This window comes from Convolutriloba macropyga, chromosome 8 (genome assembly GCF_964194025.1).
Source record: "Convolutriloba macropyga chromosome 8, txConMacr16.3, whole genome shotgun sequence".
Lineage (NCBI taxonomy): Eukaryota > Metazoa > Xenacoelomorpha > Acoela > Convolutidae > Convolutriloba > Convolutriloba macropyga.
This window is the reverse complement of record NC_134475.1, coordinates 49,194,138-49,208,311: the sequence shown is the minus strand read 5'-3', so window position 1 is coordinate 49,208,311 and position 14,174 is coordinate 49,194,138. Positions and strand designations below refer to the sequence as shown.

The following is a 14,174-nucleotide window of genomic DNA, read 5'->3' as shown; positions in this document are numbered from 1 at the left end:
CAAAACCAAAGAAAGTAACCTGGAGGCATGAAAAAGCCAGGCTCGGCAGAAACGAGAAAAACAAATGCAAACATGAGAAAAAAAATCAGTTCAATATCCCAAGAGTGATAAGTGCATTAATCCCAAGAGTGATAAGTTCTGTTATACACGCTTTTTTGCTGACAATACAGCTTCACTAAAATATGACAAAACGCTCGACATTTCGTACAAAAGTTTTCAAAAGTTGAAGACTAAAATTTTCCTCATTTCAATATTAGATATAAAACGCAAATTACTTGCTCACGTCCTACTTGCGCACGTTCTTATTTCCTACGACAGTTTAACATATTAACTTTGAGAAAAACCTGCCAAAACTACAAAGTCTCGAAGTTTGTAGTTTACTTTTTCTGGAACAATATCCCAAGCGGCAAACTATGGACAACCTACTATTGTCTTTCAGTCGATTATAATTCCGTTGTATATCTCTTGTTTTCGTTATCAGTGAGCAAGATATGCCAAAGGAGGCGCTTTGAGAAGGCAGCCGCAACAAGTTATCTATCAGCACAGAAAGACTGTTAACAACAAAAAAGACTTGAATGGCCGGTTGATATAAACGGAACACAACCTAATCTCGGGACGAATTGCTCTCCAACGATTGGCAGGTTCGATTCTAGCTTTTTTTTCTGTTTTGTACATAGATCAATTATGCTGTGAAGAGAAGTAGAGCATCAAATTCGATACATTTGCACCAACCTGATTTTGGGGGTGATTTCAACCCCAACTGTGGTTGGATTCCAGATTTCAATGACAATCTGATGACAGAGATCAGTGCAGTGATACGCAGATCGTCCAACTTCATCTGGAGTGACTATACAGAAAGCACCTTGTTTACTGGGCTGGTGCTGGAACTGGCTCGAAAAAGTCTCTGAAACAGATTACTCATAACAGAATATACGTAAAATTCTCATCTTAACAGGCGAATTTCGGATAAAGGTGGGCTTCCAAACTTAACGTTTATTTTCAAAAATTCAGTATTTTTACAGCACTCATTTGACTCCCTTATTTTATTCATAATTAATTTCAAAAGCTCCTATAAAATCTAAGAGGCATTTCCGAATTATCGCTTTAGTTTGAGTTGCGAAAAAATGGATTCATGCATTTGTTTCTTTCTACAACTCTCATCCGTCAAAATATCAAACTCTCCCGAATGCCACATCGCAAGTTGGTGGCTTTCAGTTTTGATTTGGAAGTAATCGTCGAATTGAACGCAAATTTTCTTGTTGACATTCGAAAGGAGAAACCACAAATCGCGGTCAGTCAAATGGTAGGATAGTGGCAGAATATGAATTTAGGCTTTTCATTAGCACCGAAACTCAACTCCAGTCCTTGACGGTTCAAATATTGCAGGTGTGAGCATTTCAATTAAATTAGTTCACATACCATCACGTAAATTTTCTGAAATTACTGTCCAATAGCCAGAAAAATCAACTTAAGTCAGCTCGTAAGCTTTTCACTCATACGCTTTCTATGTATCGCTCTCTTCCCCGTTATTTAGTGACTTGCAGCACCAGAGGGACTACTGTGTAAAGAAGGGATCTGTCGCACAATTTATACAATATTCTAGAGGGGTTCGAAACCTTGCTTCTGAAACGCATTTTTGCCCCGTGCTTGTACTATCAGGCGTAATAGAATACATTTTCTATAACATCTTGCTCGTCAAAGTAGGAATTATCAACGCTGTTCAAAGGAATAGAAGAGAACGAATTCAGATGTGTACAGAGGCGATTCAGGAATGGACATTAGTTCAAAATCTGGGTCTTTCCCATTATAGCCCCCCATAATAGTGGTCAGATAACCTGAACCCCCCTCCAACCAAAAAAAACATGGTAATTATAGCATAATAGTGGGGGGGGGGGGGGGGGGGCTATAATATCTTTGTCTCCAATGAACGACTTGATTTATTTCTCCATATGGTTCTCCATATGACAAAATTCTATAACATAATGTTTGATAATGTGCTATGACATGCATCTAAATCCCCTCACACCAATTGAAGCAGCTTAAAAGTTCTCTGACACAAAAAAAAGTGCAAACCCGAAATCCTTTTCTGTCAATCAAGATAGCAACCCCAAGAGCTTGATTCTGCGGAGAAAATGCTATTTCACTTGTCTTAAGATTCTACTTGTCTTAAGTTTCCTTCCACAGGACAATTTTGCAGGAACAAATAATTTGGCTGAGTAAACGCTGAAGCGGTAATTCTGTGCCAAACTATTTTATTATGAAATTTGTGTTTTCAAATGTAACTAACTTACTTTTCAAATGTAATTAAGAGAACTTGTCACAAAGACGGTAGCGAATACGCAGCATGCATCATGGGATCCAAATTAGCGTAGCTATGAACTAACCGATAAGGTTTTGTAGACATTCGCGTCTTATTACGTATTTAGAAACTATTAAAAGAAATTTCATTCCGAGAAACTTGCAAGTAATTAAATTATAGTTCCGTTGAAACACATAATTAATGGAGGAATCGAATACGATAAAAAAAGAACTCCAGGAAAGAGAGTAGAGAGTGCTCTTTTTGGTGTACAGGCTAATTCCAAAACAGGCGTTGCAGTCGTAGGTTCGAATCTAGGCGGTAACAGGGGCTTTCTTTGGTGATCTGAGCTACAGCCGCTTTTATCACTACCAACGGAGTATATCACAAAGTCCTTTCGCCTGTCACAAAAAATTGAGCTGGCGCATGTGCTACGCCCTTTTTGGAAAAAAACTTGTACGCTCGAAGAATTTACACTAAAAACAGAAATGGAAAGAGGATTCAATTGAAAATTTTCAAAATCAAAAAGCCGCCTAATCTCTGGATTTAAAAAATTGAGAATTCTTTGAGCCCGCAAATCGAAAACGACAATTTAAAGTGACAAAAAGCTTGATTGTAAGTAATGCAATTTGAGGAAGTGCGCTGAACAGCACGCAACGGTTCTCAGAAAAATCCAAATCCCTTTCAACCTGTAGATCAGGAATTTGATTAAAAGAAACCAGAACGATACGAAATCGCAAGGAAATACAGAGTGCAAGACAAAAGCAAAGATAGAACGAAAACGCAACAAGTTGCTTATGTACTCTTCTGCTTACATTATCCGCGCAGGAGCAGCACGTTTATTGAATAATACAAGGCAAAGTGAAAATTCAGAGGAACACTCCCATTTCGTCACTAAAAACCAACAGAATGCCAAATTTTCAGAGCGACCAGGAATGTCAGTCAAGCTAAATTATGAAAACACGATTAGGAATAGGAATCAGAAATCATCAGTATAGCGAAAACATTTTTCAACATTTTCTTCTTTTAACTTTCTTCTTGATTAAAGTTTAGGATTGAAGTTTCAGGCGGAGTAATTACATTTATAAGTTCTCGTCTCTTGATCACAACTAACTATTAGTCCAGCTCGAATTGGTCCCTTCACATCTCAAAATAATTGACTATCAGTGTATGAAAAAAATAACTTTTCGTATTTCAACGGCTTTTCGCTATGCTGATTGTTTGTTAATCAAAATAAAAGTAAACTTTTCTGCAGACGTCAAAAAATTCTGGAACCTTTGATACAGGAGAGCTATCAACTATAGATCAAATGCTGTGCATCTTCAAAAATGATGGAATATTCTTTTAATTAATGAACTTAGCATTAAAAATAAATATGAAGTTTCTCAAATCTTTTTCAGCAAATAGACAAGGGTACAATTCTCATAGTAACTGAGATTCGATAACAGAACAGCAACAAACTTCAGTTAATTTATGCAACGAACATTTTTTTTCATAAACGAAAACCTATCACATAAAACGGGCGTTCAAAGAGGTCTAGGTGTTCGGGATCCAAAAATTTCAAATTAAAACGTAGAACTGAGGGTAAATTAGCTGCTATTTTTTTGAGTATTTGAAATTGGGGAACAGTTATTAGAAAAACTAAAAAACTAGGAAAAAGATAAATATCTCGTACACTCAGTGCAAAAACTTGTTTCTTGACAAATTCAGATCGGAAACATCCAGTGCATATTCAACAACTAACAACATTTTATTTTCTGATTGCCACAACGTTGATCCATTCTACAAAAAAAAAAAAGAAAACAAAAAACTGCTTCGAGAATTTTGCTTCGAGACTAGGACAACTCAACAAGTATTGACACACCTACATGCATAAAAAGCAACAATTATTCAGAGGCAGGAGATTGGCCGAGACCAATTCTTAAAAATTTTATGCTGACAAATTTGCTGAATATATAGCGCTAGCAGACTGTCGTACCTCATCAACACACAACTGTGACGCAATGTTTTCGATAACATAGATAATACGAAAATCACCGATACCGAGTGCAGGATTTGCCAATGCTTGTACTGTGAAAACTAGAAAGTATGCAAATAAAACGCAGTTGAAAAGCATTTTGAATGATCGCAGTTGCACTTTTGTTCTCCCAATTGTTTTTCAACACGCTCATTTAACAAAAGTTCACAGGAAAGGACGAAAAACCATTTTGACTAACTATCGCCCTATTTCAGTTATAACTACCGTTGCAAAACCTTTATTTTTTGAGTGATTGTTTCCAACACTTGCTATCCAAATGACTATATCAACCTAAAAGATAACTAAGCCGGGAACAATTTGGTTTTGAGAACAAAAAAAATGTCAATAGACGTTATACTATCTTTCACAGGAACAGTAATTGAGAGTTTTGATAATGAACATACCCGGCAGATTGCCGGCAAATAGCCGCCGTTGATTCCCATAACTCTATTGGGATTGAAAGAAGAGAAAATATCAACAAAAATTGATTTTTGTATAAAAACAATTTTCAGGGCGATATATTTTGATGTCATTTCGTAATTGAACATACTCCTGTCTCTCAGTGAGAGGCTACAGGGTCTAGTATCAATACCAATAAGCATTACAGATAGTAACTAAAACTTAAGTTCAAGTACCGGGCATGAGAACAAAGTTCAAGTACCGGGCATCTAAAAATGGGCTTTAAGGGTTTATCCCGTTTCTATTTCTGACTTTGATTTATTTATACTGACTCTCTTCATTTTGAATTGCTTTGCTGAGCAGCTGATGATTAAAAGGACTTTGAGCAAAATGACAGAAGAGTGAAACTAGCCTAGAGAAGTCAAAAAGATTTCACGCAAAATGTCGAAAAAGCGGCAAAATGGGTAAAGCGAAAAAAAGAAACTTATTGTCATTTTTCTTAACAAAAAAAATCGTTTATAACCAAAGAAAATGTAATCACTTGTTATCTAAGAAAAAAAAAAGAAAAAAGAAAAATAAGAAAACTAGAAAAACTTAATGAGTTTTTTTAATAGTACAAGGAAGCATAAAACGGAGTAAAATTCCTTTGAGCAATGAATAGTTCGCAAAACAATGGGCAAGTCATAATAGGCTAGGAAACTTCTCAGATTTAAAAAAAGAGAAAACTCAAAAAAAAAGAAAAATGGTTTAAAATTTCTCAATTTTTCTACCAAATTTCCCAAGAAAAAAAATTGATACCAAGACAACTTTAGTCAATCGGTAACCGAAAATATCTTGAGTAACAAGCTTCTATTCGATTCCCACTTAAAGCATTAAAACAAAAAAACAGGCAAAAAACCATTAAATTTCGTCTAAAAATCAGCAAAACTGATCAAAATCCTCTAAATTCGCAGTAAACTCAAATTAACTACTTGAACACGTCAATTCCTATCAAAAAAGCCTAAAACTAATACAATATCATAATCAAACTTCATAACCATCAAAAGTTGGAAAAAACTGTATTTAAAAAAAATGAAAATTCGCTCGTTTAGAGAAAATTATTTAAGACATCAGTTTCTCGCTCTCTCAAAAACAGCTGAATGAACAAAAACCACTCCCTTTTCGCTCGACTCTTCGGATTTTTTCAGCGCCAAAATCACTCCAAATTTTGTTACGCGTTTCATTTCCCGCTTCAAAGATCACTCCAATAAAATTGATTAAAAAAAGTAGAGATTTAGAAAAGTTAGTAATATCTGTCATTGAAAAGTGCTCTAAATATATTCCATTAAAACCTCCCGAAAAGATCCTATCAAAAACTAAAATACTAAAAAGTAGCAAAAAAAACAGAATTAGAAGATTTCAGCAAAAATTCAAAAAAAAATCACAAAAATTTGCGGAAATCTTCAAAAAAATTACTCAATTATCGTTAATAAAATGACTCAAAACTGAAATCAAAATCATCAACACGCATCGAAAACAATTAAATTGGACTATAGGCAAATCCAAATGCTATAAACACTTGAAGAACACAAAGAGCATTAAAAACAACTTGAAAGAAATCTTAAAAAACTAAGCTTTTTTGATTTCACAAGAGCACATAGAGCCAAAAAAACGTTAAATGGAGCAAAAAGAAAACTGAAAAACTTCCAAAACAATAGGAAAACCGAAAAGTCTAAGAAACTTCTCTGAGTTGAGAAAAAAAGGCGAAAAACAGCAAAAAATTAAGAAGAATAATTAAAAATGTTTCAGTTTATTGTCATTTTTCTTAACAAAAAATCGTTTAAAACCTAAGAAAATGTAATCACTTGGTATCTAAAGACTCAGTAACTAACATGCGTCTATTAAAGGCCCATACAAAGCAATATATCAAGACAAAACGCAAAAATTGCTAAAATTCAACAAAATAGCTGAAAAACCAGCAAACCACCCTAACCCTAAATTGTATAAAATTCTTATTAATGACCAAAAACCTACAAACCACTATTAAATCAACCTTAAAAATCAAAAAATATCATAATAAGAATTCTAAACCAAAAAATTTAACAAAAAACGGCTTTAAAAAGCCGCACGTTAACACAAAATTTCGCTCGCTTACAGAAAATTTTTTCACACCTCAATTTCTCGCTCTCTCGAAAACAGCGGAATGAACAAAAAACCACTCTATTTTCGCTCACCTTTGCACTTTTGTTCATCACCCAAACCACTCTAAAATTTTTCACGCGTTTTATTTCCTGCTTCAAAATTCACTCGTCAAAATAGGAGCGCTATAATAGCCGGCTGAGAAGATGAGGGCGGCTATTAATAAAAAAACTGCAGTAACCATTTTGGAACTCTGCAAAGGCTTTAAACTCCATTTTGCATAAGACTTTATTAAAAGCAGAATTCTTTCTTCGGAGCCAGCAATTTCTCAAAGTTCACATCTGACACATCAGAACCAATTGAAATTGACAACTTTTTAGCCAAACTGTTATTAACCATGGCGTTCCTCAGGGCACGGTTTTAGGACCCCTAATTTTTCTTTTATATGTAATGACTTCTCGAATAAATTAAAAGAACAAATCCCGCGGGTTGTCGGAAAATAGCCGCCGTTGACGCGCTAGACGCACATCCGGATTGAAACAGAAAAAGAGAAGATTGAAATTGAAAAACTTTTTTTTAAGTTTCAAAAACTGTTCTAATTCAGAGTGCAGTTTCAGTTAGAAACTCAGTTTATAAACCTTCACTTACTTCAGCTTCCAAAGGGTATTAGGCTTAATATTAATATCAGCTGGCAATCGCTCTAATGAAATTTGATAACCTAATGCACTATGAAATAATGACAGGGCTTTATCGGTTTATCCCGTTTCTTTTGATTTTGATCTTTTGACATTGACCGAATTCACTAAATTGCGTAATTCAATGAATGGAAGAATTTAGAATCCATTCAGTTGAAACAGTGAGTGAGGTAAGCCAGAAGTCAAACGTGAAAATCGTGACTTATGTAAAACGAAAAACGATCAAAAGGTAAACCGAATTTTAAAAAATGAGAGCGCCTAAGTAGTTGCCGCTTCAGAGGCTGACGTTAGCTATTATTAACTGATGAGGATCAATTTGAGGACGATATCAAAATTTTATACCAGTATTATCCCAAATAAACTATTCTGAAGAACGCAAAAAATATGTCGAAAACAGATACTCATTTGCAATAAAAAACATAGCCTGCAAATTGCCGGAAAATAGCCGCGAAAGACGCTTGTGGCGTTACATGAATTGAAACAACTATGGAAATAAAATAGACAGATCGGTCACCAGTCCAGTCCTTTAATAGACAACTAGACTTTTTGGGTTAGCTTCGGACTGTCGTTTTTATGAGACACATAAGCTCTGTAAGGAGAAAGCCCTAATAGGGCTCTTCAAAATTAGGATCTTTTCCATTTGTGCCCCCTCAGCTTAGTGGGCGCATATTATTTGCACCCCCCAGATGCACGTGCAATATTTGGGGGGAAAAACCCTAATGGAGCTTTATCAAAATTAATATTCGAAATCAAAAACAAGACTAATACTTGGATGCACACTATTGATCTTTAACTAGAAATTTTTCATAAAAATAAAAGTTCATAAGTGATTTCAGAAGCAAAACTTAAAGTTTGGCACCTCAGAAGTCATACTCTAATACTTGCAGTTTGACACTACTTGGATGCACACTATTGATCTTTAACTAGAAATTGTTCATAAAAATAAAAGTTCATAAGTGATTTCAGAAGCAAAACTTAAAGTTTGGCACCTCAGAAGTCATACTCTAATACTTGCAGTTTGACACTACTTGGATGCACACTATTGATCTTTAACTAGAAAATATTCATAAAATTAAAAGCTCATAAGTGATTTCAGAAGTCTTTTTGAGTGTTTGAGTGAGGTAAGTCACGCAATTGACCTAAAAGCAGACATGACGTCACGTACACAAACTTTGATTGCAAAACAGTAAAAATCACTGAAATTGAAAAAGTCAATTCTAAGAAGTAAGGTCGCAAAAATCATCAATAGGGACGATGAATTAAAAAAACATAGCCGGAATATCTGCGAAAGAATAGATTTACGTGCCGTATAATACAGATAGAAACAGATACAGATATAAGTTGAAAAAGTTATCGACGCAGCCCAAAAATCTATAAAAAAAACAGCGATCAATTAATAAAGCTTGATAAAATTCATTGCGCAGAAGCCTTTTCATCTGGGTTCTTTACTGCACATGAGTTCCTTTGACCTCAATTCAAAGTAAACAAGTTTTAAAGTGCAAAATTCATTTTATTGACTGAGGTAAGTCACGTATGATCAAAAAACAATTACGCAAATGAGATAAAAATTTGGCTAAAGAAAGTGAGAAATCACGTCAAGCTCGCAAATGCCGTTAAAAAAGGAGAAGTCATTCAGAAAACTTTGACTTTTTCAGATTTGCTGTGTGAACAAATGTAATATTTTTTGCCATCATAAAAAGTTTTAGAACTTTGAAATTAGCCTTAAACAGGTAAACACACCGAGATTACATTCATAAATAGTCAAATAGTCAAAGAGTCATAACCGAAGCGGCAATTGCTGGAATAAATCCAACCACGCGAATGGCTTTAACAAGAGATAAAGAGAAATGAAGTCACGCAAGCAAATACCGATGAAGATAGTAAGAAGTTATTTAGAAGATGTCATTTTCAGCTTTGCTGTGTGAATAAATGCAAAACAAAAAAGTGCGTCAGACGACGAAAAACATAGCTGGCAGGTTGCCAGAAAATAGCCCCAACAGCTTCGTAGCTCGGCAGTCCAAAAAGTAAAAAAAAAAGACAGACACAAAAATAAATTAAATCGTTTCATTAAGGGCTGAAATGTTAAATTTTTATTAGAAATCTGAATAACTCATTGCTGTTTCCATTAGCTGCTCTTAAACAACTTTCAATTAGAGTGATATACACTCACTTGACTTTATCTCTTAAAAGTGAAGCAGAGTCAATTTCAGAGTGAGAACGTTATTTTTGAGAGCGAGGTAAGTCACGTGTGAACAAAAAATTAAAGCGAATGAACAAAACACTCGCTCCTATCAGAGTGAAAATGATGTCATGCACGCAATTTGGTTAAAATTGCATGAACGAATGAACAAAAAGCAGATTTGAAGTGGTTGTGACGTCATATGGTCGTAACAAAAATCTCGACGACGAAACAAAAACAAAGCAGGACAAGTGCTGACATACAATTCAATGAAATTTCGTTGATTAAAAAATAATTATAACAAGAGTGCACAATGAACGGATTGGGAAAACCATTTAGAAAAGCAATAAAAATGGAAAAAAACATTGGAGTCAAATTGGAACAAATAATCAAAATCGAGAAAACGCATTTTTGTTCAAATACTGTTTTCTCACTCTACTTTAAAATTAGGGAGAAAAAATTTCACGCCGCAAAACTACTCTTTTTCGTTCCACTTTTTGTTGTGGCTTGACCAAAATCACTACTCCAATATCACCTCAAAAATCATCAAAATGTGTGAACAGATATTAGAAAAACATAGCCAGAAGACTTCTAAACGACTCTAAATCAACTGGTACCTGCTAAAGTGACTACTAAAAACCAAAAAAAAATTCAGTAAAAAAATGAAAACTAGACCATAAAAACTACTGAACTAAAAAATTACATTACTATTATATAAAACAAACCAAATTTTTGTACTCAATTGAAAACATTGTAATGCGCAAGCAGTAAAAGTCAAGCCAAGTTAGGCTCCCAAAACTTTCTATATTTGAAAAAATTCATTACTGCAAGAAGTGGCCGAAAATTGTTACAAACAATATCGATTTCAATAAGTTCTCTTAATCGAAAAACTATTTTACAAGACAAAAATAGTAGTCAATTGGTAATTAATTAAACTTTGCACATTAGTTGACGCTTTAAATCTCAATGAACGCAATAAAAATAAACAATGGCCAAAAAAATCAGACTCAAAGAAGGAAAAAGACTGAAGGGACAGAACAATACTCAAACCAAAAAACTTGAATTTTTAAACGCAAAATATTGAAAAGCGAAGCTAGCAAAATCTCAGTCCCATATTATATTAAAAAATATCAATTGCAAACAAAAAAGCTTAAAATTCAAGGGAAAAAGAAAATTTACTAGTTCAAATCGATTTTCAATACATAATTTTCAATCTGTTAATAAAGATCCGGCAAATAAAACCATATGTCTTAAGAAAATGTTGGAAAGGAACATGTTAGAATGCGGAGAACACAGACATTGTGAAAAAGATAAACAAAAAAACTAATTCGCAAATTGAAAAATCAAACTGGAATTAAATTGGAAACTAAACAAAAATACAAAAATGAGGTAAAAAACTATGGATTTTTTGCTATAAAGCAACCGAGTTATAAAACAACTACATAGTCATCTTCTTGTCTCAGTAAGAAGTAAAAATAGCTCAATAACGAAACAGTGAAACAATTTGAAAAAAATGTTCAAAATATGGTGAAAATTTCCGAGTTAACGCCAAAAACAATTCAAATTGCAACAAAAAGAAACCAAAAACACCGACGGTGCACCAAAAGACTTTTTATGGTAATTAAAGTCAATGCAAACAAAAGCCTGAGAAAACTTGGACAAAACCGCCAAAATCGGATAAGCATGTGTACATTTTTTTAGAACAAAAATACGTCGTCAAAAACAGGCAACCAATTCAGGAATTATCAAAAAGACGTTGTCATATTTACTAATTTGGTAAAAAGAGAGTCCGCTCCGCTCAAAGATATTAAAATGAATTAACGAAAAAAGCTAAAAATTGAGAAAAACGCTAATTTTGCACATGAAACGCATTATTAGGCTCTCAAAAACATTGTGGTATCTTCTACAAAAAACCAAGTTACAATACGAAAAATTGGGACAAGTGAACGCAAATACGGCTAAAAACTGTCATTTATATGCGCCAATCTCTCAAAAACTCTTTTCAAAGTCAAAAAGTCATTCACTCAACGCAGCGCATGAACAAAAAACTTCTCTGGCTCAGAAAAAGTTTGTTCACACGGAAATTTTACTCACTTTCACTATTAGGTGAAAACGCCGCCTGAACAAAAAATGCTTCCGGTAAAAAACGTTAGAAACCAATACTCCTCTTCAAGTCGTAAAAAATACAGCTCCCCCCAAAACGTTTCAAATTCTTTGAATTGTAATAACTAAATGTCACTTCCCAATGTTCGAAAACCGAAGTCATCCGAAACGAAAATAATCAACGTTCAAATCATGAACAAACACCTGCAAAGACGTGTAGAAAGCTAATTCTGCTTTTCAAGTCCGAGATAGACTGAGAGGACGGCGACAACTGCTATAAAACTGATTTGACAGCAATTAAACAAGGGGGGTAAAAGTTAAGCCACAGATTTACATCATTGCGCCCTATAAACTCTCAGTTGAATGAGCATAATGAAGCATTGATTCCACTAGAGTGTAAAGATAATCAATCTCGAGATTAATTCCAAGAAAATCAGACTACAGATTGCATAGAAATACAAAAGTTTTCCCGGAATTACTCTTGAGATTATCACTGCTAAAAGTCCAATCGACGCTCTAATAATTACATCATTGACTGAGAATGTCAGGTGTCATTACTTAGTAGAAACATAGACCGACTAACGTTGCACAAATTGCTCTCGAACGACAGGCAGTTTAATTCATAGGGGCTATAGTCCAGATATATTTCTCTTTATGGCTGCAAAAATAAATACGACTAGGGAAAGATTCGAACGCTCAACCTGCGATGCGTTACAAAATGAATACATTAGCAACTCAGCTAACAAGTCAAGCGTGAAAAAGTCACCAGAGAAGTAGATCGAAAGAATGTTCAAGAACAAAACGGTCGACAAAAATTTTGAATAAAGATACACGCCTACAATGATTGCTTCAAACCTTCATCCGAGATCAATTAAAAATAAACTGGGCAATGTCAAAAGGTAAAAAACATAGCCGGCAGATTGCCAAAAAATAGCCGCGATAGACGCTTGTAGCCTTCCATGAAATTGAAACAACCAAAGCAATGAGAGACAGATTGACCCCCAGTCCTTTAATAGACCACTAAACTTTTTGGGTTAGATTCGGACTGTTGTTTTCAGTAGACCCATACGCTCTATAAGGAAAAAGTCCTAATAGAGCTTTTTCAAAAATAATATTCTATATCAAAAACTCAAAACACTATACTCAAGAATTAGGGATTTTACGTTTGGCACTACTTGGATGCACACTATTGATCTTTAACTAGTAAATGTTCATAAAATTCAAAGTTCATAAGTGATTTCAAAAGTCATTTTTTGAGTGAGGTAAGTCACGCAATTGACCTAAAAGCAGACATGACGTCACGTACACAAATTTTAACTGCAAAGCAGTAGAAGTCACAAATAGTAAATTCCAAGAAGTCAGTTCGTAAGAATCATCGATTGAGACGACGAACTAAAAAAAACATAGCAGGACAAGTCCTGAAAAACAATCCAAAGAATCGAATGAAAAACATAGAAGTACTCTACCTGAACAGCACATCAATAAAACAATGCCAGCCAAAACACAAACGAAATCATCAAAATTTGAAAATAAAATAAACCAACTAAACAAAAACGTACTCGTTGCTCGAGCTCATAGCTTTTACCCCGAAGGCAAATTATTATCCCTTTAAGTAAACGTATTTGAAAAATATGTTCAAAGCCAATTTTTGTCTCTGAAATCGGTCCACGACTATTATCTGCTAGAACTGAAAAAATTCATTGGTCAAAAAATTTGTGATCAAAAAGTTGAAAACTAATCCAAGGCCAAAAATATTTTCCAAAAACTTATTATCAAACCCTAAGGGAGATTTTCTGTTAGGCTAAAGAACCTGATTAATGACAATAAAAGTCAAAAAAAATTGAAAAAAAATTAAAAGTTATGTAAAAAAATGCTGAAATTCGTGGTGTTGAAATCTTGATGGCCATTCGATAACACTTACACTAAGAAACAATGCAGTGAACTATTGTCAAACCCTAGAGAAGGTTTCTCGGCTCTTGAGGCTGGATAAAGGTAAAAACTGAAAACAAATTCAAAAAACTTGTCAAACACCTAAGGACATTTCTGACCCCTGCGTCTAGAAACACAAGGAAAATGAAAAATACATTTCAAAAGATGAGAAAAAATTTTGCACGTTTTGTCAAAAAGATGCTAAAAATCGTAATGTTAAAAAGATTAAACCATTTCACTACCACTAGAAACTATGCAGTACCCTAATAAAAACCCTAGAGGAGGTTCCTTCACACCTAGGGCTGAAAAACTCAAAACATACTCGGCAGATTGACGAAAAATAGCCGCCGTTGATTCCAATAAGCATGATTGGGATTGAAAGAATAGAAGATATTGAAAAAAAAATTTGTACGAACATTATTTAAGTCCGATTTATTT

At 34.2% G+C, this 14,174-nt stretch overlaps 1 protein-coding gene across 3 annotated transcripts in view; it reads right to left on the bottom strand.

Annotated features, from left to right (window-relative positions):
* Positions 1 to 14,174, bottom strand: part of LOC142344786 (uncharacterized) — a 188,127-nt gene that overhangs the window by 102,143 nt on the left and 71,810 nt on the right. For all 3 annotated transcript variants that reach the window (XM_075396725.1, XM_075396726.1, XM_075396727.1), the window contains exon 13: positions 733 to 904. In XM_075396725.1, coding sequence (XP_075252840.1) covers positions 733 to 904 — 172 coding nt within the window. The remainder of the gene's footprint in view (positions 1 to 732; positions 905 to 14,174) is intronic.